General features: G+C 42.0%; 2 protein-coding genes across 2 annotated transcripts in view; one reads left to right on the forward strand and one right to left on the reverse strand.

Annotated features, from left to right (window-relative positions):
- The first annotated feature begins 513 nt into the window (after window positions 1-513).
- On the forward strand, window positions 514-11,058 carry LOC139467088 (sonic hedgehog protein-like). Its single transcript, XM_071248806.1, has 7 exons — window positions 514-633; window positions 1,604-1,633; window positions 2,940-3,010; window positions 4,509-4,698; window positions 7,833-8,004; window positions 10,008-10,114; window positions 10,383-11,058. The coding sequence occupies exons 1-7, from the start codon at window positions 543-545 to the stop codon at window positions 10,646-10,648; spliced, it is 927 nt and encodes a 308-aa protein (XP_071104907.1). The 5' UTR covers window positions 514-542; the 3' UTR covers window positions 10,649-11,058.
- A 1,450-nt stretch (window positions 11,059-12,508) lies between these two features.
- LOC139466923 (cadherin-23-like) overlaps window positions 12,509-23,227 on the reverse strand; it is a 69,005-nt gene continuing 58,286 nt past the window's right edge. Inside the window, exons 45-52 of the mRNA XM_071248647.1 lie at window positions 22,549-23,145; window positions 21,595-21,833; window positions 20,935-21,121; window positions 18,766-19,311; window positions 15,805-15,952; window positions 15,010-15,050; window positions 14,436-14,505; window positions 12,509-12,533 (exon numbers count right to left, since the gene is read on the reverse strand). Coding sequence (XP_071104748.1) covers window positions 12,509-12,533; window positions 14,436-14,505; window positions 15,010-15,050; window positions 15,805-15,952; window positions 18,766-19,311; window positions 20,935-21,121; window positions 21,595-21,833; window positions 22,549-23,145 — 1,853 coding nt within the window. The remainder of the gene's footprint in view (window positions 12,534-14,435; window positions 14,506-15,009; window positions 15,051-15,804; window positions 15,953-18,765; window positions 19,312-20,934; window positions 21,122-21,594; window positions 21,834-22,548; window positions 23,146-23,227) is intronic.

The raw sequence follows: 23,227 nt of genomic DNA on the forward strand, positions 1-23,227 counted from the left end.
TGCGATATCAAATGTCTTGGTTGATAATACTAATAATTCATTACGGTTCATATTCTAATAATTGGAAAATGAAAATAGAACACAATGTACCATATTTTGTCTTATTTATACTAATATCTCAATTTGTGAGAAGCTGTAATTAAAAACATAATAATAATTCCTGCTAATATGTGTTAACTATCACATAAATGATAAAAATAAGGACTCAATGCATACATCACCTTTTAAGGGGGCATTATTTGATTTTCTCTATTTATACAAAATAAAAGTGTATTTTGACCCCAAAACAGTATCTGCGACCAAAACATTTGACCACAACCACCATTTTCTACTCTGTTGGATACAAAAACATAAGGAAAAGCTAAGTTTGCTCTGTTCTACTAAGGGGAGGGGTATGCCAGCAGTTTGAGGGTCTGGCCACTGCTCTATTAGGAATCCTATCTGTCAACACTGACCTTTAAAAATGTCAGGGTACATCCGGAGGAAAGACAGCTATGTGCGATTGATACTCGGCAGATGATAGTCGACCGTGTCGGCAGGTGATGCCCGGGACTAACTTGAAGCCTGCCTCGTCCTCACATCAAGTCATGAAGAATCTCAGCGTGTTTGCATTGATCCTGCTGCTGGTCCACTGTGAGTTGATCCCCACACTACTTGATCTGAGTACATATGCTGTTAGATTATTTATTTGTTGTTTAACGCCGCACTCCGCAATATTCCAGCTATATGACGCCGGTCTTTAAATAATCGAGTTGGGACCAGACAATCTAGTAATTAATATCATGAGCATCGATGCACACAATTGGGATCGATTACATGCAATAATCAAGTCAGCGAGCCTGACCACCCGATCCCGTTAGTCTACCCTTACAGCAAGCATAGTCTTCTCTTACAGGTTTATGTATGGCGATATGTCATGCATATGTTTATACAGATTACATTTGACCATGAAGTTTTAATATAGTATCTCAGTCTTTACTTCTACTTTCACAGAAAGTCACACAATTATCGCAAAAAATATCACATGACGATAATGGCTACTTGACTGTTTACAAGGGCGATCGGATCGATAATCAAGATCTATATTGTGATAAAACGAGTCTTACATCGCGAAGTACATCAAATCGCGTGAGCACCTTGATTAAAAACATGAAAAGAAATAGACAAAATATCTGTTGACAACGAGTTAGCGGTGCACATGCTTTGCAAATCCTGCAGTCGACCGAAATCTGCATGACACTTTTGATTTCAGTGCGCGATTTTGATTGGACTATGCATAGAATCGTTAGTCCAGCCAAAATCTAACTCCATAATCCCAGCCTAGTTCGGCAAGGGTGGAAACTGGACTTTTATAGTCAGTTAACTCTATTGCCCCGGGAAGATGGGTGCAGGGATGTTACAGTAAACTACACTTATAACGAACGCGCTTATATCGAACAAGCGGATATGACGAGTGAGTGTGAGTGAGTTGGGTTTAACGCCGCTTTTAACGGTATTCCCGGATATGACGAACTAATATTAGTGGTCCCTATGGGTTCGTTATAACCGTAGTCTACTGCATAGATAGTATGTTAAATTTATGATATAATTTTATTTGTTACAGGTTGTTTGGTACATGGAGACAGCAGTTCCCGTGAGTAGACTTTTGATAACAGAAAAAGTTGGGCTTGACGCCGCTTCACACAGTATTCCAGTTATATCACGGTGTGTCAAAGTCAAAGTCAAGTCAAAGAAGTTTATTGTACAAAAGGCCACCGGCCCATATACAAGAAAGAGTTACGCATATAGATACAATTACATTTGTTACACATTGGGATATACACGTTGTTTGATTAATTCATTTCTTTTGGCTAATGCATGCTTAATATAAAGAGAAAGATTTAATATATTTGATTCGTTCTTTGTCGTCAGCATAACTACAAAGGCGTTTATCGGTGACATTGCTATTAAATAATCTTTTATATATTTCTTTCGGAGATCATTGTAAAATGGACAGACAAACACAAAATGAATTTCATTTTCTATCTCTAGCTTACACAATGGACAAATTCTTTTCACTTTTTCAATGGACAGTTTTCTTCCTTCATTTACAAATAGGTCTAGCAAACCAAGTCGATATTTAATTAACTGTTTTCTTAAGTTTTCCGTAGTGAGTACTGATAAATATATTTCTGGTTGAAGTAAAGTCTTGAAAGTTTTGTAATATTCATAACGCGAACTATCCTCTAAAGTGGAGTGCCATTCTTGGTAGAACATATTTATAGACCGATTCCGAAATTCATTAAGAAACATATTTACATTTCCAACTGACTGACATAGCCATATAAAACCAAAACCATGCGAAAATAAAATATTTCTTATATGCGATGTCCAAGTATTCTTTCCCATGTTATCTAAATGTAGAAGCATGTTATAGGCTAGTTTGGGGAGACGTTGTCAGCCTTACTTGGAAGGAAAGCCCGAAGTGATGCAGGTCTCAGACGTTTACCACTTCGGTGAAACCCACGAGCAATGATATAGTGCTGACAAACCTAGAAACATAATTGTGGTAAACGTCTGAGACATGCATCACTTCGGGCTTTCCCCCCACCTTAAGCTGACACGCAGTGATATAACTGGAATACTGTAAATAGCGGCGTTAAACCCAACTCACTCACTCACTCATTTCCAGGGTTAAGTGTGGGCTTACCGAAATGCGAGCCCTAGAGATGTAGAAAATAACATGCTGAACACTTTGGTGATAGCCAGGTCTCGCTGTAGCCAAGTATCGTATGCTTTGACATTAATAAGCTGTAATATAATTTAGGTAGTAACATGGTTTATACAAAATAGCAAGTTTTGACATGATCACCTGCAAGTTTATGTAGCACTGGATAAAGGTGAGCTTCAGTACCTGTGGTACTCTGGTTACGAATAATTTTATTTTTCCATTGTGTCAGCACGCTTACGATTGCGCCATGGGCCTAACAAGGAACTGATTCTACAGACCGATATTGAACACGACGAAGAGGTAAGGAAGCATCAAATAAAGGCGCAACGTGGTCATTGGGATCCCGACCCGTTAAGATGAGGGGTAGAAAAGGTCTTCAGGAACCCATGCTTGGCGTAAAAGGCGACTATGCTTGTCGTAAGAAGCGACTAACGGGATCGACTGGTCAGGCTTGCTGACTTGGTTGATGCATATCATCGTATCCCAATTGCGTGGATCGATGTTCATGATGTCAATCACCGGATTGTCTGGTCCAGACTCGATTATTTACAGACCGCCGTCATATAGCTTGAATATTGCTGAGTGTGGCGTTAAACAACAAACAAACAAACAAACATTGGGATCCTGATGTTATATTGGGACCGAAGATATATGGGCTCCTAGAGTGTTTTGGCTATATTGCCATCGAGGCGAGACTGGGACCATGGGGGGGGGGGGGGCTATTTTGGCACAGAGGTTATGCTGGGATGGAGGCAATATGGGCATAGTGTATAGACTAGGACAAAGGCTATATGAACACAGACTATACTGGGACAGATACTATCTGGACACATAGGGTAGACTGGGAGAAAGGCTAATTGGGCACTGAGGGTAGACTGACGCAGAGGCTATATGGGCACAGAGGACATTCTGGGACAGTGGCTATATGGGCATAGAGGGTATACTGACGCAGAGGCTATATGTTTACTGAGGCTATATGGGCACAGAGGGTATACTGACGCAGAGGCTATATGATTGCAGAGGCTATATGGGCACAGAGGACATACCGACGCAGAGGCTATATGATAGCAGAGGCTATATGGGCACAGAGGGTATACTGACGCAGGGGCTATATGGGCACAGAGGCTATACTGACGCAGAGGTTATATGGGCACAGAGGACATACTGACTCAGAGGCTATATGATTACAGAGGCTATATGGGCACAGAGGACATACTGACTCAGAGGCTATATGATTACAGAGGCTATATGGGCACAGAGGACATACTGACTCAGAGGCTATATGATTACAGAGGCTATATGATTACAGAGGCTATATGATTACAGAGGCTATAGGGGCACAGCCGTTATACAGGGACATAGGCTTTATGGGCACAGACGGAAACTGGGACAGACGAATCAACACGCTCATGTAACATATATGACGTATATTCATAAACCTCAGCGTCACCTCGCTGTGAATACACTTATCCCCATCACGTCAAAAGGTCAACATAAAAATGGAAGCGTCAATAGCACATTTACATGGATTCAGTCGCATGATATCACTGGCAACGATCAAACCAGGTGTTCTCGAAATGAGGACATATCCTGCTCCCTGAAAGGTCACATTCAGTACGCCAGTGACAATTCTCCAGCAGTTCAAATTATATTTTTCATATCTATCTGATATCATATTCTCTACGAATCTTTATCACATAAATAATGCATGTTGATGCTCATAAATAGCGGTATTAAGTGAAGGTATTATACCGTCTGTCATGCATCACCTAAATAGTTAATGATCTATCTGGTCAAGGAGACAGATGGCTTGTCCGTCCGGAAGCGCTGCGAATGTCGCTGCCGCAGGGTCTACAACAACGAATGGGAGTGCTGTTCCTGTCCCTGGACAGACCAGATTTGTTTCCCAGGTGACGCCACACTTACACTGGAGGATGGCACGGATATCCTGATGAAGAACCTTAGAGCGGGGCACAAGGTGAAAACAGGTTGGTACAGTGTCTATGGTGTGTGACGGTGGTTGACAGTTGTGTGGCGAGTGAATGGTATTTTAAGGCGCATTGTATATATGACAGTTTTATCACATCGGTCTGTAAATACTTGTGTGTTGACGCGTCTAGTGAGTGAGTGAGTGAGTGAGTGAGTGAGTGAATTAGGTTTAACGCCGCTTTTAACAGTATTCCAGTTATATCACGGCGTGTCAACTTAATGTGGGAGGAAAGCCCGAAGTGATGCAGGTCTCAGACGTTTACCATTTCAGCAAAACCCACGAGCACGGGTATGGTGCTGACAAACCTAGAAACATAATCGGGGCGAACCGGGATTCGAACCCACACTCATATGTTTCTGGCGTGCCCAAGGGACGCAACTCTGCACAGCGAATCGCGGCACCTTAGACGACTGGGTCACCTTAAGTAGTCTAACAGGGCACAGCGTACTGTAACCTGGCGAGAACCATACACCATTCAAGTGGCTTCAAATTCAATTATGTGGAAACCTTGGATTTTCAACTTTGTACATCACTATCCCACATGACAACCTAGAGATAAACTTCATCCCTTGATCCATACGTCCTTTGTCACAAAGCGTGGTCACCATGGATACAGTTACATCTCCATCTTCAGACGTTCAAGAACATTTGTCAAAATTGTAAGCAAGAAAACAGTATGTAAAAAGATGGACTGCCTTTCAGATAACAATTGGGGATAAGGATCCTTGCTGGTCTGTTTCAAATGTATCAATCGGAATTTTTACTCGGATTGGCTTACTTAAAACACAGGAATTTAGTCAAGAACCCCAGGTGTGTCGATCACCTGATAATGCTCAATAACGCCCAAATAGCTGGTTTGCATACACTGATTTACCTGAATTTACTGAAAAAATTAAAAGACCAGTGAAAGTGCCTCATCTGTGTCATATTTAGATCTACGCATAAAGATTCACTATGGCAAAATACATCCACAAGACTATGACAAGAGGGATGACTTCAGCTTTCCAATAGTCAACTTACCCTTCATGTTGAGCAATATGACGTTTTGGGTGTAAGTAACGTGCAATATGACATTTTGGGTGTACGTAACGTGCAATATGACATTTTGGGTGTACGTAACGTGCAATATGACATTTTGGGTGTACGTAACGTGCAATATGACGTTTTGGGTGTACGTAACGTGCAATATGACATTTTGGGTGTACGTAACGTGCAATATGACGTTTTGGGTGTAAGTAACGTGCAATATGACATTTTGGGTGTACGTAACGTGCAATATGACGTTTTGGGTGTACGTAACGTGCAATATGACATTTTGGGTGTACGTAACGTGCAATATGACGTTTTGGGTGTACGTAACGTGCAATATGACATTTTGGGTGTACGTAACGTGCAATATGACATTTTGGGTGTACGTAACGTGCAATATGACGTTTTGGGTGTACGTAACGTGCAATATGACATTTTGGGTGTACGTAACGTGCAATATGACGTTTTGGGTGTACGTAACGTGCAATATGACATTTTGGGTGTACGTAATGTGCAATATGACGTTTTGGGTGTACGTAACGTGCAATATGACGTTTTGGGTGAACGTAACGTACAATAAGACGTAACGAACAATATGACGTAACGTTTGGGTACAACAGAGCATGCTCTTTCTAACGAAGATTTCAAGGAGCGTTATACGACTCAAAAGTTGACGATCAGTGTTACATCATTCAAAGTCTGAGTAAAAGTTCCAAAATGTTTTATGGTCGTTTTGTGTTTTGATGAAGGGTGTTCCAACTTTGACGCATCGGTGACCAAAATGATGTCGATACAATTCCGTATTCTGACCCGTGTTTGATCCTTAAGCACATTGTATCGGGTGCTTCCGGTGGGGAGGCCGCGCTCACCCGTAGTATAAGAGATTTATAAACATATCCTTAAGATATAGTAGGAATCGTACAATGGACGCTACTTCCAGAGGTGAGGTGAGGTGAAATGGGGTTTAACGTCGCGTCCAAGATTATTGCACTTATATAACGACGTGCATGCACGTGTGTGTGTGTGTGTGTGTGTGTGTGGCTGCTTGTACTAGTCAGGACTGATGCCGATTTATAGTGCTAGCTCACTGAGATACCAGTTTATACCGCAGTTTAACATGACTCACTCAGACACAGTATACTGACTCCGAGCCGACCAGTCCTTGTTTTAGCTCCTTAATGCCGAGCGCCAGACAGGGTAACAACAAGTACCATCTTTTAACATCTTTTGGTATGACGCGGCCGGGGATCGAACCCCGGACCTTCCGCTCTCCGGGCGGACGCTCTACCACTAGACCACGGAGGCGGTCCGCTGCTTCCAGACGTTTTGTCGCTTTTATTTAAGAAATAAACGACGTGTGGGAGTTGTTTATTGTACAATAATACACTGCAGGGAGAATAAACCATTATTCTCCCTGCAGCGTTTTATTGTAGGATCAACAATGACCAAGAGGCGTTTATTTCTTATATGAGATATCAACATTATGTACAGCCTCTTTAAGGATGATGAGTAAACAAGCTTTACAAATATTCACCGTATTAAAATAATGATGACTCCCTTATTTTATGCACAGATGGATATTTTCCGCATATTCTCACAATCATCACATCAATTATCTGTACCTTTTCTCCCAAAACCGATTGTCACATCTCTCCCACTTTTGGATGCGATCGTTCAGCCACTGCGTTTATCTACATTGCCCTGCTACATCTATTGGGAAATCCCACTAGACACTTCCCTCTCAAAAATAACGTCGTTCAGTATACGGTGAGGTGAAATGGGGTTTAACGTCGCGTCCAAGAATATTATATTATATAGCGACGTGCATGCTCGTGTGTGTGTGGCTGCTTGCTCTACCACTTCACCACAAAGGCGGTTTTTGACAGGCAAATTCCCTATATATTCTCTAGTAATTCTGTGTCCTCGGGATCATATATCGAATTATCCATAGTTCGAGACAACAGATTCGATATTAGACGATCATAATCGATATTATGCTTGGCCAACATCATCTAAAACAATCATGTGTTAATTATTTTACGCATTAGGTGTGTATTTACTCGTCTGATATTTATTGAATTGAATCTGATTTTTTTTGTCCAGTTGCCAATGGCCTGGAGACCTATACGGAGGTAAAAACCTTTCTGAAACGTCAGCCAGCAAAGAGCGCCCTCTACCTGACGATATCTACCGCAACCGGGTCAAGCCTTACTCTCTCCGGACGCCATCTTGTTTTCGTCGCTACCAGCAACATGACAGGGAGCATGTCACCACGGTAATTGTACAATAAGTCACAATGGGAATGTCACGGTTATGCTGCGATAATAGTAACATGCTTGTTTTAAATAGCTGTTTATATAACGCCAATTTAGTTCAAGTGAAATGTCACTCGGTAATAATAGAAATATGATTACAGGATACTGACCCTTCGATAGCTTTCGTCACCACACGCCCCTTTCCGTAACCGACAAGAAGACTCGTCCCCCTATCGATAAATGTTATGTGCGAAAATTCGACAAACCAATCAGAATGCGCGTATGACTTCAACTCTTCGGTCAAATAATCTCTCAGTAATTATTTTTTACTTTACATAGGTCTTGCTTTTAAAAACATACCCAAGATACAGTTAAATGTATTTTCTGTATAATACTGTTAGTCCTCCCGATGTGTTTTCAATAGCATCTGGAATATATATGATATATGGGGGAAATAAACGTGAATCATTACGCAACGAGTCAACAATTCTTTTAGCTATGTCCGTTTGCGCTTAGACGGAACCCAGTCGCCAAAATGGCCACGAAACGGGCACGAGTCGCTCTTCGGCTTGTCCCTGAATAATACGAGTTGGTCACGGATGCCTTCAATAGTTGCACATGGTATATGTAACGCCTATTTGGATGGTGCGCAATATCCGTCTGCAGTATTAAATTAGAATTTGTATAGCGCATTTCCAAATCAACAACTGCTCAATTGCGCCTGATCTAGTCAAAGTTTTTCGTGAAGAGACGTCTTGAGTCTTTTTTATTGTTTGTATTTTGTTAAACGTCGCACTCAGCAATATTCCAGCTATATGACGGCGGTTTGTAAATAATCGAGTCTGGACCAGACGATCCAGTGATTGACATCATGCGCATCGATCCACGCAATTAGGATACGATGATATGCATCAACCAAGTCAGCGAGCCTGACCACCCGATCCCATTAGACGCCTTTTACGACAAGCATAGTCGCCTTTTACGACAAGAATGGGTTGCTGAAGATCTATTCTACCCCGGATTGTCACGAATGGAGTTTGTCAGATTTTCGGCTTCTCAGATAGTAACATAACAATCTCATTAAAATCAGACCTCAGTTTTGCTACCGCTAAACAAAGATTTGACGACTTCCCATTAGGGATCACGTCAGAATGACCTTTCATCCGACCAATCAGATCATCGCTTACCAGATTATGAAAGTGACAGTCGGAATGTGATTTCTAATCATGCAACCTCGAAAACTTTAACTCCGAACGATAGTTACGAGTTTAACGACTGAATCCATACAATCTGGACCATCTATTAGCCATTCCAGAATGTTCTTTTGTTCAGGTTTCAAATTTGTAATCGAGAATTTGTCAAAATATGTTTCGAAGCGTAGTCGCCGTAATAAGACCGTAAAGCACGAGAAAGCTGCCTTGTGATTGGTCATTCCATTGGTCGGTCAAAGTTCGCGCAAGGTCGGTCTGACGTGACCCGAAATGAGATGTCCTCAGACGTCCTTGCACATAACCCACGGATTTGTACCAAACCCAAATAATAATATACTAAATAGAGATCTACCCGTAGCTCATCGATGCCGCTGTCCCATAGCATATAGGTGAAAGATATTTTACGCCGCAACATTGAAGCGATGGCACGGCAGCAGCATGGGAATAATAGTGCCAGAAACCTATGATTATTGGTTCGAATCCCGGTTCGCCCCAATTATGTTTCTTTGTTTGTCAGCACCATCCCGTGCTCGGGGGTTTCACCAAAGTGGTAAACGTCTGAGACCTGCATCACTTCGGGCTTTCTTCCCACATTAAGCTGACACACCATGATATATCTCACTCACTCACTTGACGAATCCACACTCAAATATTAACAGACCGATGTGATAAAACTGTCATATATAAAATGCGCCTTAAAATACCATTCACTCACCACACAACTCACTCAAACTGGATAAGGGGTTTTCCCCACACGTATGAAGGTATAACGTTCCTAGCAGTGTCCCATGTGACGTCATCTCTCCGTCCAGGTTCGCCCTGACCGTCAAGCCCGGGGACTACCTGTTCTCTACGGGGGGCTGTGGTCAGCCTCTGTGTCCGGCTCTGGTCACCCACATTCAGCCGGTCGTCAAAGAAGGTAAAGACAAAAAATAATCAATCAGTTTTTGTTTGTTGTTTAACGCCGCACCCAGCAATATTCCAGCTATATGACGGCGATTATAAATAATCGAGTCTGAACCAGTCAATCCAGTGATTGATATCATGAGTATCGATCTCCGCAATTTGGATACGATGACCAACCAAATCAGCGAGTCTGACAACCCGATCCCGATCAGCGAGCCATAACGTTTAATATTTACATATATATTTACCATTGGCACATGATATGTTTTATTCATTTCTAGGCGTGTTTGTGCCACTTACAGAGGAAGGAACGGTTCTTGTTGATGGAATCTTTGCTTCGTGTTACTCCTCTATCGACCATCATATCGCGCATGCGTTCACGGCGCCTTTCCGGTGGTTTCCATGGCTACTCAGTTCATGGCAAAATGACGGCTATAGCCCACTTGTTGATTGGCTGAAGCAGTTTGGTCACATGATCTTACCTACAAACCGTCAGTTTGAAGAAGTTGGGAATCCAGCTCTCCCTCAAGTTCGTATAGAACTGTAAATTCCAATTGCCTTTCAGGAGGATGTTTTGAAAAACGGGTTTAAATGATTATATTAACGATATCATCACTATAAAAAACGTATTCATATAGAATTATTTAGTCGAACTTCATTTTGCCTACATGTATGTGGTAGCATCTGGGCATTTGTACAGCTCACAGGTCACAAATCAGGTGGCAACATCGGTCGCGGAGAGTAGGTGAATGGGTGACCGCGTTACGCTGCTTGACTAGGACTTCGGTCCTGCTCAACACTGAAGCACATGTAGTACATGTGTTTCACTAGGCATTATGTCTCTGTTCACACAGCATTGAATGGGTACCCGGCAGAATGAGATGGTGATGTGGATGTTAACATTCTAGCGCCTTACAGGCAGCTTCGGTGGTGTACTGCCCAGGAAGCTGAGAATGAAAACACTGCACACGTGCACACTGATCCATTGATCAGTAATAATGTAGCGCTTCGAGCAAGCTTTAATGTGTGGATTTGCCGCATTATAGATAAGCAAATTATGCTTGTTAGCTTCTTTATTTTCCTTTACTTTTTTATATTATTATAATTTTAAGTGCCCGTACAAATGCTTATCTAGTTATTAGTTAATAAATCAGGTTTATAAGTATCATCTCTGTTGGTTTTATATGTCAACATTACATACTGCTCTGCCGCAACAATAGCTACATATTGCAACATATGATTTGCTTAACAAAAGAATGAGTGAGTGAGTTGGGTTTAACGCCTCTTTGGAGAGTATTTTTTTGGAGTGTATAACGACGCGCAGCTTGATGTGGCTGGAACCACTGATGCAGATCTCAAACGCTTACCACTTTGGTGACATCCACGAGCACAGGTATGGTGCAGACAAACCTAGAAACGCAATCGGAGAGGACGTGGATTCGAACCAAAGATCATAGATTTATGGCAAGCGTATTGGACGCGGTGAATATTTCCAAGCTTCCAAGCTTTTTCAAGTAATCAGATGTTATACTTGAAGTTAAAAGAACAGTCAAGGCTGTGTGTACAAATTGTTATATTTAATTTAAAATAATACAAAAATAAGACATTACAACAGCTACAAAGTCTTATAATTAGCACTATATAATATTGTTCATCTATTAATTGAATATATTTATGTTTCTATTTCTTTGTGCAATATGCCTTACGACATCTCGTTTTACTAATGTTGGCTACGGAATATAACGTCTTTATGAAAATGCAGAAGAGATCATTGATAAAAATGTAGTTTTTTTGTACGACTGACATTAACAGTTTCAACTTCTAACTAGCAAAATAAACAACAAATATGTGCAAAATACAAAAACAAACACATTCAACAACTGATACATCGAAGTTCAACATTAGGCAACCTCTGAAATATACAACATAATTGTTTTCAAATTTGACTTTGTAGTATACCATGTATTGTACAAGTACATATAAAAAATGCTTTACAACAATTAAGATAACATTTTACTACAAGATAATAAATATGTTTTGGAATTTAGTTAATAGACTGTATTAAAAAACATCAACATTTAAAGAATGAAAAATAATATAAACAAAAATATATCAATACGTTTATCTTGGCCAACTGTGTGCTGTTGTCAATTTACTGTTATAAATAACAATCTGGCATATGTTTAACACAGGGAACAGCATTCCAATGTCAATGGATAGTGTGATGATTATTCATTAAATGAAATAGCATCTTGGATGGTCCCATTGATTCTCTTTATCCTCACAGAGTATTCATCCATATCCCGTACATGTCCACATGCTATACATATGTATATGGGAATATCCTCTCGGATTTGATATGGTTGTGTGGACGTCTTTCCTCTGTAGTATGGGTATTCTCTCGAGGTTATTTGTGAAGGTAATGGTTTTCTCTGGAATACGAAAGTGTATGGCAAAGTGAGTGAGGGACGTTCCTTTCAGTCGTTCGTCAACTAAATTTGAGAGGAGCGAGGGAGTTGGTTCTAACGCCGCTTTTAACAATATTCCAGCTATATCACGGCGCGCCAGCTTACTGTGAGAGGTAAACCCGAAATGATGCAGGTCTGAGACCATTTTGGTGATACCCACGAGCAGATATGGTGGTGACAAACCTAGAAACATAATCAAGGCGAAGCGGGATTCGAACCCACGATCATTGGTATTTGGCGTACCCATGGGAAGCAACTCTGCACAGCGAATTGCGGCGCCTTAGTCAACTGGACCCTCCGTGCCACATAATTTGGGAGCACACCAAAACTATTGTAATTCGAGGACGTCTACCACGTTTGTGAAACGGAAGTTCCGAAGATGCTGACAAACCTTGGAACATGAGTGAGTGAGTCAGTCAGTTATATTAAGGCGGCCTGTAAATGATGGAATCTGGACCAGACAACCACGTGATTGAAAGCATGAATGAATATCGATACACGTCATCTTTGTAGGGTAAAGAACAAAGAACTACCTCACAGTACCCGACCGACCATCCAATCCCCACCTTCGTCTCAGACAAATATTCCCGAGGCAAGGGCGTTAACTCACTATTAAAGTCCAGCTTCCACCCTTGCCGAACTAGGCTGGAATTCCGAAGTTACAGTTTGGCTGGACAAACGAGTCTTTGCATAGTCCAATCAAAATCGCGTAACGAACAAGACATCCGGTTCGTAAACAACATGGATTTCAACGTGCAGATTTCAATTGAGTGCAGGCTTTGCAAAGCAGGTGTACCGCCAACTTTGCATCGGCGGATATTTGGCATCTTTTCATGTTTTTAATGAAGGTGCTCAAGTGATTGATGCACGTCACGAGGTAAGGCCCGTTTATTACAAATAGATTTTTGACTGGGCGAAGCCAGTTTGGTTGATGCAAATTCTAGCGGTATGAGCGGAATCTTATTGCTCAATAGGAGGGACATAACACTGGTGGCGCTACGATCGGGCAAGAAAATTCCAGGCAAGTTCGGCAAGGGTGGAAACTGGTCTTTTATAGTCAGTTAAAGCCTTTGCCTCCGGAAGATGACAAATATGAGATAATATAAAGTGAAATGGGGTTAAATGTCGCGTTCAAGATTATTGCACTTACATAGTGACGTGCGCGCACGTCTGTGTGTGTCTGCTTGTACTAGTCCGGAAAATTCCGGTTTAATAGCCATTGCCCAGTGAGATACCATGCCGCAGTCTAACATGATTACCCGCCCAGTCAAGACGATCTGATCGATAATCAAGATCTATATTGTGATAAAACGGGTCTTACATCGTTAAGTGCATCAAATCACGTGAGCACCTTGATTAAAATCATGAAAAGATAAGGAAAATATATGTTGACAACGAGTTGGCGGTGCACATGTTTTGCATTTCCTGCAATCGATCGAAATCTACATGACAGTTTACGAACTGGATTGTGATTTCGTTGCGCGATTTTGATTGGACTATGCATTGACTCGTTAGTCCAGCCAAAATGTAACTCCATAGTACCAGCATAGTTCGCTAAGGGTGGAAACTGTTCTTTTAAAACTCAGTTTACTCACTTGCCTCGGGAAGATGATTGTACCAAGGGCGAGCGAACGCTTAAAACCACCGCCCTCTCCCACAAAACCACAAGGCGGTCTTAAAACAAGTATGACTTACTGGAGACCCACTGTGACACAGACTCAACAACCGTGAAGAACATGATCGTGTGATTCTGGTATTCAAACCCACGACCAAATGTAATTTAGGAACCGCAAGAACAAACTACCAGCCTCACCCCACACGTGCCCGTCAATGTTATGGACAGTTTGAATAAAGAAGTATTCTTACAGATCATCGTCGAAGGGCTTTCCTGAATCGTCCTGGATCCCTCTCTCCAGTGTAGATTCCCGGGGGTACACTGAACAGCGAAGATGTATAAAGGTAACAATAGCAGTGAATGTTGTTTTACGCCGCAGTCAGCATATTCCAGCAATATCTCGGCCGGGGACATCAGAAATGGGCTTCATGGTTTAACCACAAGCCTCTCACGACTTTATCAACGAAAGATATTTGATAATTAATCCTCACCTTTACCGTTACCATTTTGCGGAATGCTTGGCGTCTTCGGTCTTGTCACAATACACACAACGGATTCTCATACGTCAAGTTTATGTTTTAAAGGAATGACATCTGATTATCCCCATCAAAAGTTGAATAGTTTCTATAGTGATCTCACAGTTCGGCGACTGTGGACAAACACATTAATCAATCTTTTTATCAAATTGAGTGGGTGAGTATGGTTTTTACGCCGGCTTTTTTCAATATTCTAGCAATATCTCGACCGGGGACACCAGAAATGGGCTTTAACTAGTAGCCTTCCCACGAATTTATCAAAGGAAATTGTTTGATAATAAATCCTCACCTTTACCGTTCCCCTTTTGTGGAATGCTTGGCGTCTTCGGTCTGGAATTAAATTAATGTATACGGTAATATGGTATTACAAGTACCCCAAGTTCGAACGACGACTATGTTCGAACAGCCGTATTTGATAGTGATTTGTCGCGTTATAACGAGAGGTTATGACGTCATCAAAGCCGCCGACTTGAGAGTGCGCGCGTTCGGGCTGTCAACATTGGGTTAATGTCAAGTACTGTACACCTGTCAGAATTCTTGTCGTCATTCAGAACTTTGCTGCCCGCGTCATGACAAAAGGAAGATTAAATTAAGTGAACATTATAACACTACAAATATTCATATTTTGTGAATAGGTTTCAACTTTCAATTACTTTTTGAGTTTTAATGCCGACCGGCAAGAACTGTGTTGAGAAGTGTGCGCCAAAACACGTCTGTTCGGTCATCGAAACCCCGCTAAAGTACCAAACGAATCAGGTGTTCGAAAATAGGTGATGTCATTCGAGAGCAGCGGAAGTTTAAAGACGAGGTCATGGAGGTCACGCCTTTTATCGAGGATGTTTTGTCTTTCGGAATGTAGCTGGATATTCTATTGTTGAAGACGTCACTGACAGGCATAAAGGAAAAAAACAGGCAAATATCCTAACCACACTACTTAGGTTTACATTGCCAGAATTAGCAACTGATTCACGCAACTCAGTTGCTATGGTGACACAATGAATATTAACCTGAAATACGTGCTTCCTGAAATGAAATGGCAATCTATACTCCACTATGTTGCTATGGTTACAATATCAAGGTTTACCTGAAATGCATGGCAAGAATCCCAAACAGCATCGCAGTCAGCAGCATGACGACTCCCCTCATCACCCATGTCTCAATGACGTCATCGGTTGACCTTGATGGTGGGTCATTTCCCGAGGTCGTTCTGTTGCTGCAGTCACACGTTGTAGCTGCACCAATGACACATCAACATCATCAGCAGCTGCATTCTCGTGAACTTAACAGGTTTGGTTTGGGGCTTAAGTATTTGATAGGCGTTACTAAGAGTGAGTGAGTTGGGTTTAACGCCGCTTTTAACAGTATTCCAGGTATATCACGGCGTGTCAGCTTAATGTGGGAGGAAAGCCTGAAGTGATGCAGGTCTCAGACGTTTACCACTTCGATGAAACCCACGAGCATGGGTATGGTGCTGACAAACCTAGAACCATAATCGGGGCGAACCGGGATTCGACCCACAATCATAGGTTTCTGGCGTGCCCAAGGGACGCATCTCTGCACAGCAAATCGCCAACCGTGCCCCCGCATTACTAAGAAGTTGACAAAGAAGTCACAACTCATGGATAACAACTTCCTTATTTAAAGTAAAGGCGACGTTTCGGCATAGATCCTTATACCTTCGTCAAGTTTATAAAACCCTAAATTTTGTCTACTTTGAAATAGGGATTGACGTCGCGATCAAGAGTATTGCACCGATTTAGTGAAGTATATGCATATGTGTGTGTGTGTGTGTGTGTGTGTGTGTGTGTGTGTGTGTGTGTGTGTGTGTGGCTGCTTGTACTCGTCCAGACTGATGCCGGTTTTATCAGGCCCGCTATGTTCCACTATTCCGCAGGCGCGAAATATTTTTCTGAAATAACCACTTGGTGCAAATGTACGTATCTTACAGAAAATATTCCAGTTTTGCAATTGTCTGACATAGAATTTGTCAAATATACTGCAGAATATTGAAATGGGAGTCGAAAGCTAGTTTAAAACTTGTAAAAGTCATTTGAGGTGTTTGTGTTACAGGGAGAAAAAATTACCAGCGATTATTTAAATTTTGTACATTTTGAGAAATAGTTAAATGAGTCAATTTCGTTTTGAAGTAAAGTTGAACTTTGTATTATTGCTTACCGAGCGTGCATGTATGTTTACGCTGGTGATTGTGAGGTAATATGCTATTCTAGTCGTTGAGAAGTTGATAACATTCAGTGCCTGCCACAAGTCAAACAGATGCAAAACTACGCAATTCACAATAAACTAAGGTTAAAAGTTTGCAGAATTGTGTATACAATTTGAAAAATTGGTTGCAGACTTTACAAAAAGTGTATGCAGTATTTATTTTGGGGCCATGGAATATAACGGGGACTGTTTTATAGTACATTGAGATACCACGACGCCGTTTAACATGGATACCCCACTCAGACACTAACAAGTACCATCTTTTAACGTCTTTTGGGATGACACTACCAGGGGATTGAACCACCGACCTCCCTCCCTCCTGGCAGACGCTCTGTCCACTAGACCACAGAGGCGGTCCGTGTGCTTGAGATATATCATGGGTACAATGTGCGAAGCCCATTTCCGATGTCCCTCACTGTAATATTGCTAAAAGCGGCGTTAAACCACACTCACTCACTCCTCCATCACCCGTGAATATATACGACTTCTCTACGGCGTAGTACTGACGTGTATCTATTTTCTCAGTTAATGGAATGACTCTTGGAAGTCAAATGAGCCAACTCCGTGCATGGACTTTGTGCGAATCCTACCACTGCCTGACACTAAAGCAATGCGTGGAGCAGGCATGTACAATGACATGGTTTATATTGCACAGGCATTCGTCACCACTCGCCCCTTTCCGTAACCTGCAAGAAGACTCGTTCCCCTATCGATGAATGTTATGTGCGAAAATACGACAAACCAATCGGAATGCGCGTATGATTTCAAGTTCTTCTTCAAAGAATCCCTCAGAAATATTTTTTGATTTTACATGTGTCTTGCATCTCAAAATATACCCAAGACACAGTTACATGTGTTCAGTCTTATTGTATGATTCCGCATGTCCCGATGTGCTTTAAATTGCATCTGAAATATATATAATATATGGGGAAATATATGTGAACCATTACACAACGAGTTGCCAATTGTTTTAGGTATGCCCGTTTGCGCTAAGACGGAACCCGGTCGCAAAAATGGCCATGAGAAGCATTCGTCACCACTCGCCCCTTTCCGTGACCTGCAAGAAGACTCGTCCCCCTATCGATAAATGTTATGTGCGAAAATACGACAAACCAATCAGAATGCGCGCATGATTTCAAGTTCTTCGTCAAAGAATCCCTCAGAAATAATTTTTGATTTTACATATGTCTTGCATCTAAAATTATACCCAAGACACATTTAAATGTGTTCAATCATACCGTATAACTCCGCACGTCCCGATGTGCTTTAAATTGCATCTGAAATATATATGATATGTGGGGAACTATATGTGAACCATTACGCAACGAGTTGACAATTGTTTTAGGTATGCCCGTTTGCGCAAAGACGGATCCCGGTCGCAAAAATGGCCACGAGAGGGGCACGAGTCGCTATTCGGCTTGTCCCGGAATAACACGAGTTGGTCACGAATGCATGAGAAGGGCACGAGTCGCTATTCGGCTTGTCCCGGAATAACACGAGTTAGTCACGAATGATTGTACAGGCTGCTATTCGTTAGTGCGATGTAAGCTGAACGCTCATTGGTCTGATCGTTCCATGCTTCCCCTCGCTGGAACCAGGCCTCTGATTCGATGATTTAAAATAGCGACTTCACTGCATAGCTACCCTACTCTTGATTCCTACCAAATGCCAAATTTTGCACTCTTTTCCCACAAGTAACTTACATACTGTGATTTTATGAAACAAAATGGATGAAAGCGACGTTAAATCCACTCACTCACTCAAAGAACCGAATAAACTTTACCCCATCATTTTAGAGTTAATGTGTTTGCAGTAATCTTACCTTCTGATGTTGTTGCCGTAGTAACGGAATCACAAATAGTGCTGTTTCCACAATTTTCGAATAATATCTGTAGATGTCCAGTGACCTTTAATTCCGGGCTTCCGCTATCTGAGACCACAATTTGAACATTTTCAACAAGGTCATCTACAGCGCTACCTACTGGTGAACTTAGAAGAGTTACCTCCCCTGAACTGCTAACTGAAACGTATGTATTCGACCCGGAATCGATAGCAAAACTGAGGCTTGGTCCGTCGTCGTCAACAGCAGTTAACATCACCAGTGACGTTCCAGGTGCCGTGCCGCATGCCACGTTCACAGTTGTCATGGTTTCTGATAAAGCTGGCTGTATATCATTGAAGTTCTGAACAATCACTCTCTGCATGGCGGAAGTGCTTCTTGTGGGCGACCCCATGTCAGAAACTAGAATTGTGACGTCATAATAACCAGTTCCCCCAGTCGAAGGGTCAAAGTCCAAATGAGATGACGTTGTCATGCGTCCAGTGGATGGATCAATGGAGAATTTGTTTGGCTCGCTGGCACCTGTATCTGAAAGACATATCACATGATTGAAGATCATCTCATTTACAAGATCGAAATCCACTGGGCGTGAGTGAGTGAGTTGGGTTTAACGCCGCTTTTAACAGTATTCCAGTTATATCACGGCGTGTCAGCTTAATGTGGGAGGAAAGCCCAAAGTGATGCAGGTCTCAAGCGTTTACCACCTCGGTGAAACCCACGAGCGGGTATGGTGCTGACAAACCTAGAAACATAATCGGGGCTAACCGGGATTCGAACCCACAATCATAGGTTTCTGGCGTGCCCAAGGGACGCAACTCTGCACAGCGAAACGCGGCGCCTTAGACGACTGGACTACCCAGGAGCCTGTATATTGAGCGGTTTGTTGCTTGAGAGACATGGGTATGCTAAACCAGCTTGTTAAAAACAGATTCATTGCAACTTCCAGTTATTTAAGTTTCAATATATGAGTGAAGTACTACACATATTTTATTATTGTATTGAAGCATTTATAACTTTTTTCTAATCCTGATCATGAGTAAATATATGTCATTGGTGGCGATCTTCATTTCAGCCAAACATAAGCCAGAAAACTGGCAGCTCGTATTTATTCAAAAAATTAACCGCAATTGATTTATAAGAAAGCTCTACTGAACATCTTCTTATCATTTGAAACTAGATATATACTCTACAGCAAAAGAAACGTCACTTAATGAAAATATTTCATAAAAGTTTCCCATTGAAATACCGATGCATTTTTTACTTAAGTCTGTATCAAAATGTAATGTTAACTGCCAAAAGGGGACACAAATATGGAGATAATGGGTCGCCAAACTGCAGTTTAAGAAACAACCATGGAGCGTCGAATGCTTTCAATGAAAATCAAAATTCACTTGCGTTTCCTTGTGCCTTTTCTAATAAACGGGGGCGGTGGGGTAGCCTAGTTTTTAAAGCGTTCGCTCGTCACGCCGAAGACCTGGGTTTGATTCCCGACATGGGTACAATGTGTGAAGCCCATTTCTGGTGTCCCCCGCCGTGATATTGCTGGAATATTGCTAAAAGCGGCGTAAAACCATACTCACTCACTCACTCTAATAAACGGCACCCCAAGTGGATCTAACATCCATGTATCGATACCAGCGTCATGCAAAGACTTAGGAAGAATCAGAGAAACCAGGCTTTATGACGAATGACGCAATTCCCTCCTTTGACTTGTTACCTATGTTGCCGTGTTTTTTCACGTGAACAATTGACTTACCTTTGCATGTGTTTGTGATGGGTACCACCAGTGTGCCAGGATACGCTCTCCTTTTCGCGAACACCCGGTATCCTCACCGTTGGATAGTGATTCATAAACACATGCTCATGATACAGTCGGAATCACTGCACTGTGCTTTAAGCGAAGATTACTACGGGTTATGGAAATGGTTTTGTCCCCTTTACTTAGGTAAAGACTAGCATCCATGATGGACGATGAGGGACTTGGATTTATGGTTACAGTAAGTGCTTCAAAACGTACATAGTTTTTCTCTCAATGGAAGAGTTAAACCCATTTTTTACGGACATCCAGTGATGAGTTCCTTTTGTGCATGCAAGGCCAAGGTATGTGTTTAATCATTTTCCGTCCGCTGCAGTTTCTTTTAATTAGTTTACCTGTCAAGACCGAGTCGATACTGTAAACAACGTTGCCATCGCTCCCGAGGTCAGCATCGGTGGCAGTAACTACGATCACCTCATATCCGAGGGGTTCATCTTCGTCGACGTTCAGTACTGGAAATTCACCGCTAGTGTCCGGTTTCGGACTCTGGTATACAGGGTCAAACTCGTTCTGGGGTGTAATCTGACAAATACAAGGAAACACATCTACACTTGTATTATGTAGAAGAAAATAAATCTTTGAAGCAAATTATGACCTGAACACTCGTGTTCTCACTCCATCCGCAGGTGACCCGTGAAGAGCCGGGAAGGAACAGGTCTTCAGCAACCCATGCTTGCCGTAAGAGGCGACTATGTTTGTCTCAAGAGGCGACTAACGGGATCGGGTGGTCAGGCTCGCTGACTTGGTTGATGCATGTCATCGCATCCCAACTGCGCAGATCGATGCTCATGACGTCAATCACTGGATTGTCTTGTCCAGACTCGATAATTTACAGGCCGCCGTCATATAGCTTGAATACTGTTCGGCATTAAACAACAAACAAACAAATCCCAAAAGTGAGTTGTAATTAGGTTATGATGCTTTGTCGATTGTAACTAAACATTCTACTTTTAGTTTCTACCTACACCGGTCTTAGTCGTCAGGCTAATATTTACCTCAACCACGACAACAGTGACACCCGTTCTGGCATCAACAGCGTGGTCGACGGCGGTGACGATCAGGGAGTAGGTGAAGTTTACAGACGCGGCGCCTTCGTAGTCAACGACCTGCACGTACAGATCGTCCCCGTCAAGTCGGAACATGCCGTCGTTGTTGCCGTCGATGATGTTGAAAGTAAACTGGCCTTTGGTTCCGTTGTCGGCGTCGGTCGCAGTGAAGGTCAATATTAGGCTCTCTGGTTGATCACGGAAAACATAATTATCTATATTAGGATAAATATATTTAGTTTGTGTTGTTACCATACTTAACAGTAACATTTTTTTATATATCAAGGACGGTGTATCTTTTGTTTTTGTTTGTTTGTTTGTTGTTTAACGCCCCACTCACCAGTATTCCAGCCATATGACGGCGGTGTGTAAATAATCGAGTCTGAACCAGCACACAATCCAGTGATTGACATTATGAGCATCGATCCACGCAATCTTGATACGATGACATAGTTCAACCAAGTCAGCGAGTCTGACCTCTCGATCCCGATGCATGTCATCGTATCCCAATTGCGTGGATCGATGCTCATGATGTCAATGACTAGATTGTCTGGTCCAGACTCGATTATTTACAGATCATTGTCATATAGCTGGAATGTTGCTAGTGTGGCGTTAAACAGCAAACAAACTGAGCAGACACAATTCATTGATAACATCTTCTTTAAGTACTGTAAAGGCGACGCTTCGGTATAAATCCTCATACCGTTGTCAAGCCAGTGATTAATCATCATTGCTATTAGATTGTGCAGACAAGTTGTAATCATCACTTATATCTAATAAGCATCTGCGAATGCGGGAAAGATAAAATGGTGTTTATATTTAATATGTCTGACTCAAAGTTTCTTAAGTCATTGGCAGCACAACAACAACTTTAATTTAAACTTTCTTTTGAATTTCAATTACCTGCCGTGGCATTTTCTAGGACAGCGACTGTGTGAAGGGACTTTGAGAATGTCGGCGTGTAGAGGTTTGTGTCATTACTACAAACGGTGCTGGTGTCGCAGTTTTCAAAAAGCACCAACAAGTGACCCTTTCCCTGAAGATTTGGGGTACCCCCATCGGACACCAATAACGGTATCGATTGGACCAAGTCTGTAACAGCGCCACCTGTTGGTGAGGCAATGAGAGTTACCTCCCCTGAAGCACTGTCAACAGACACATAGGGGTTGGTCCCTGCTTCTATTTCGTAAACAAGAGACGGACTGTCCTCGTCATCTGCTGACAACGTCGCGAGTAACGTCCCCGCAACAACGGCACAGGCTACGTTGACAGTGTTGGTGTCGTTTGAAAACTTTGGTGTGATGTCGTTGACGTTGGTGAGGTTGACACGTTGAATTGCTGAGGTGGTCTTTGGAACAGATCCCTTATCGGAGACTGTGATCGTGACGTCATAATACTTCACCCCTCCCGTTGATTGGTCGAAGTCAAGGAGAGAACTGGTTTTGAGTTTGCCTGTTCCAGATTCGATAATGAAGACTCCTGGCATGTTGCTATATGTATCTGTAAACATGGTGCAGAGTTAATGATAATTTAGTAAATTTCCGATGGACTGACATTTGTATTCCAGTGTAATTCTCATGAC

The sequence above is a fragment of the Haliotis cracherodii genome, unplaced genomic scaffold (genome assembly GCF_022045235.1).
Source record: "Haliotis cracherodii isolate W230 unplaced genomic scaffold, xgHalCrac1.p SCAF_19, whole genome shotgun sequence".
NCBI lineage: Eukaryota > Metazoa > Mollusca > Gastropoda > Lepetellida > Haliotidae > Haliotis > Haliotis cracherodii.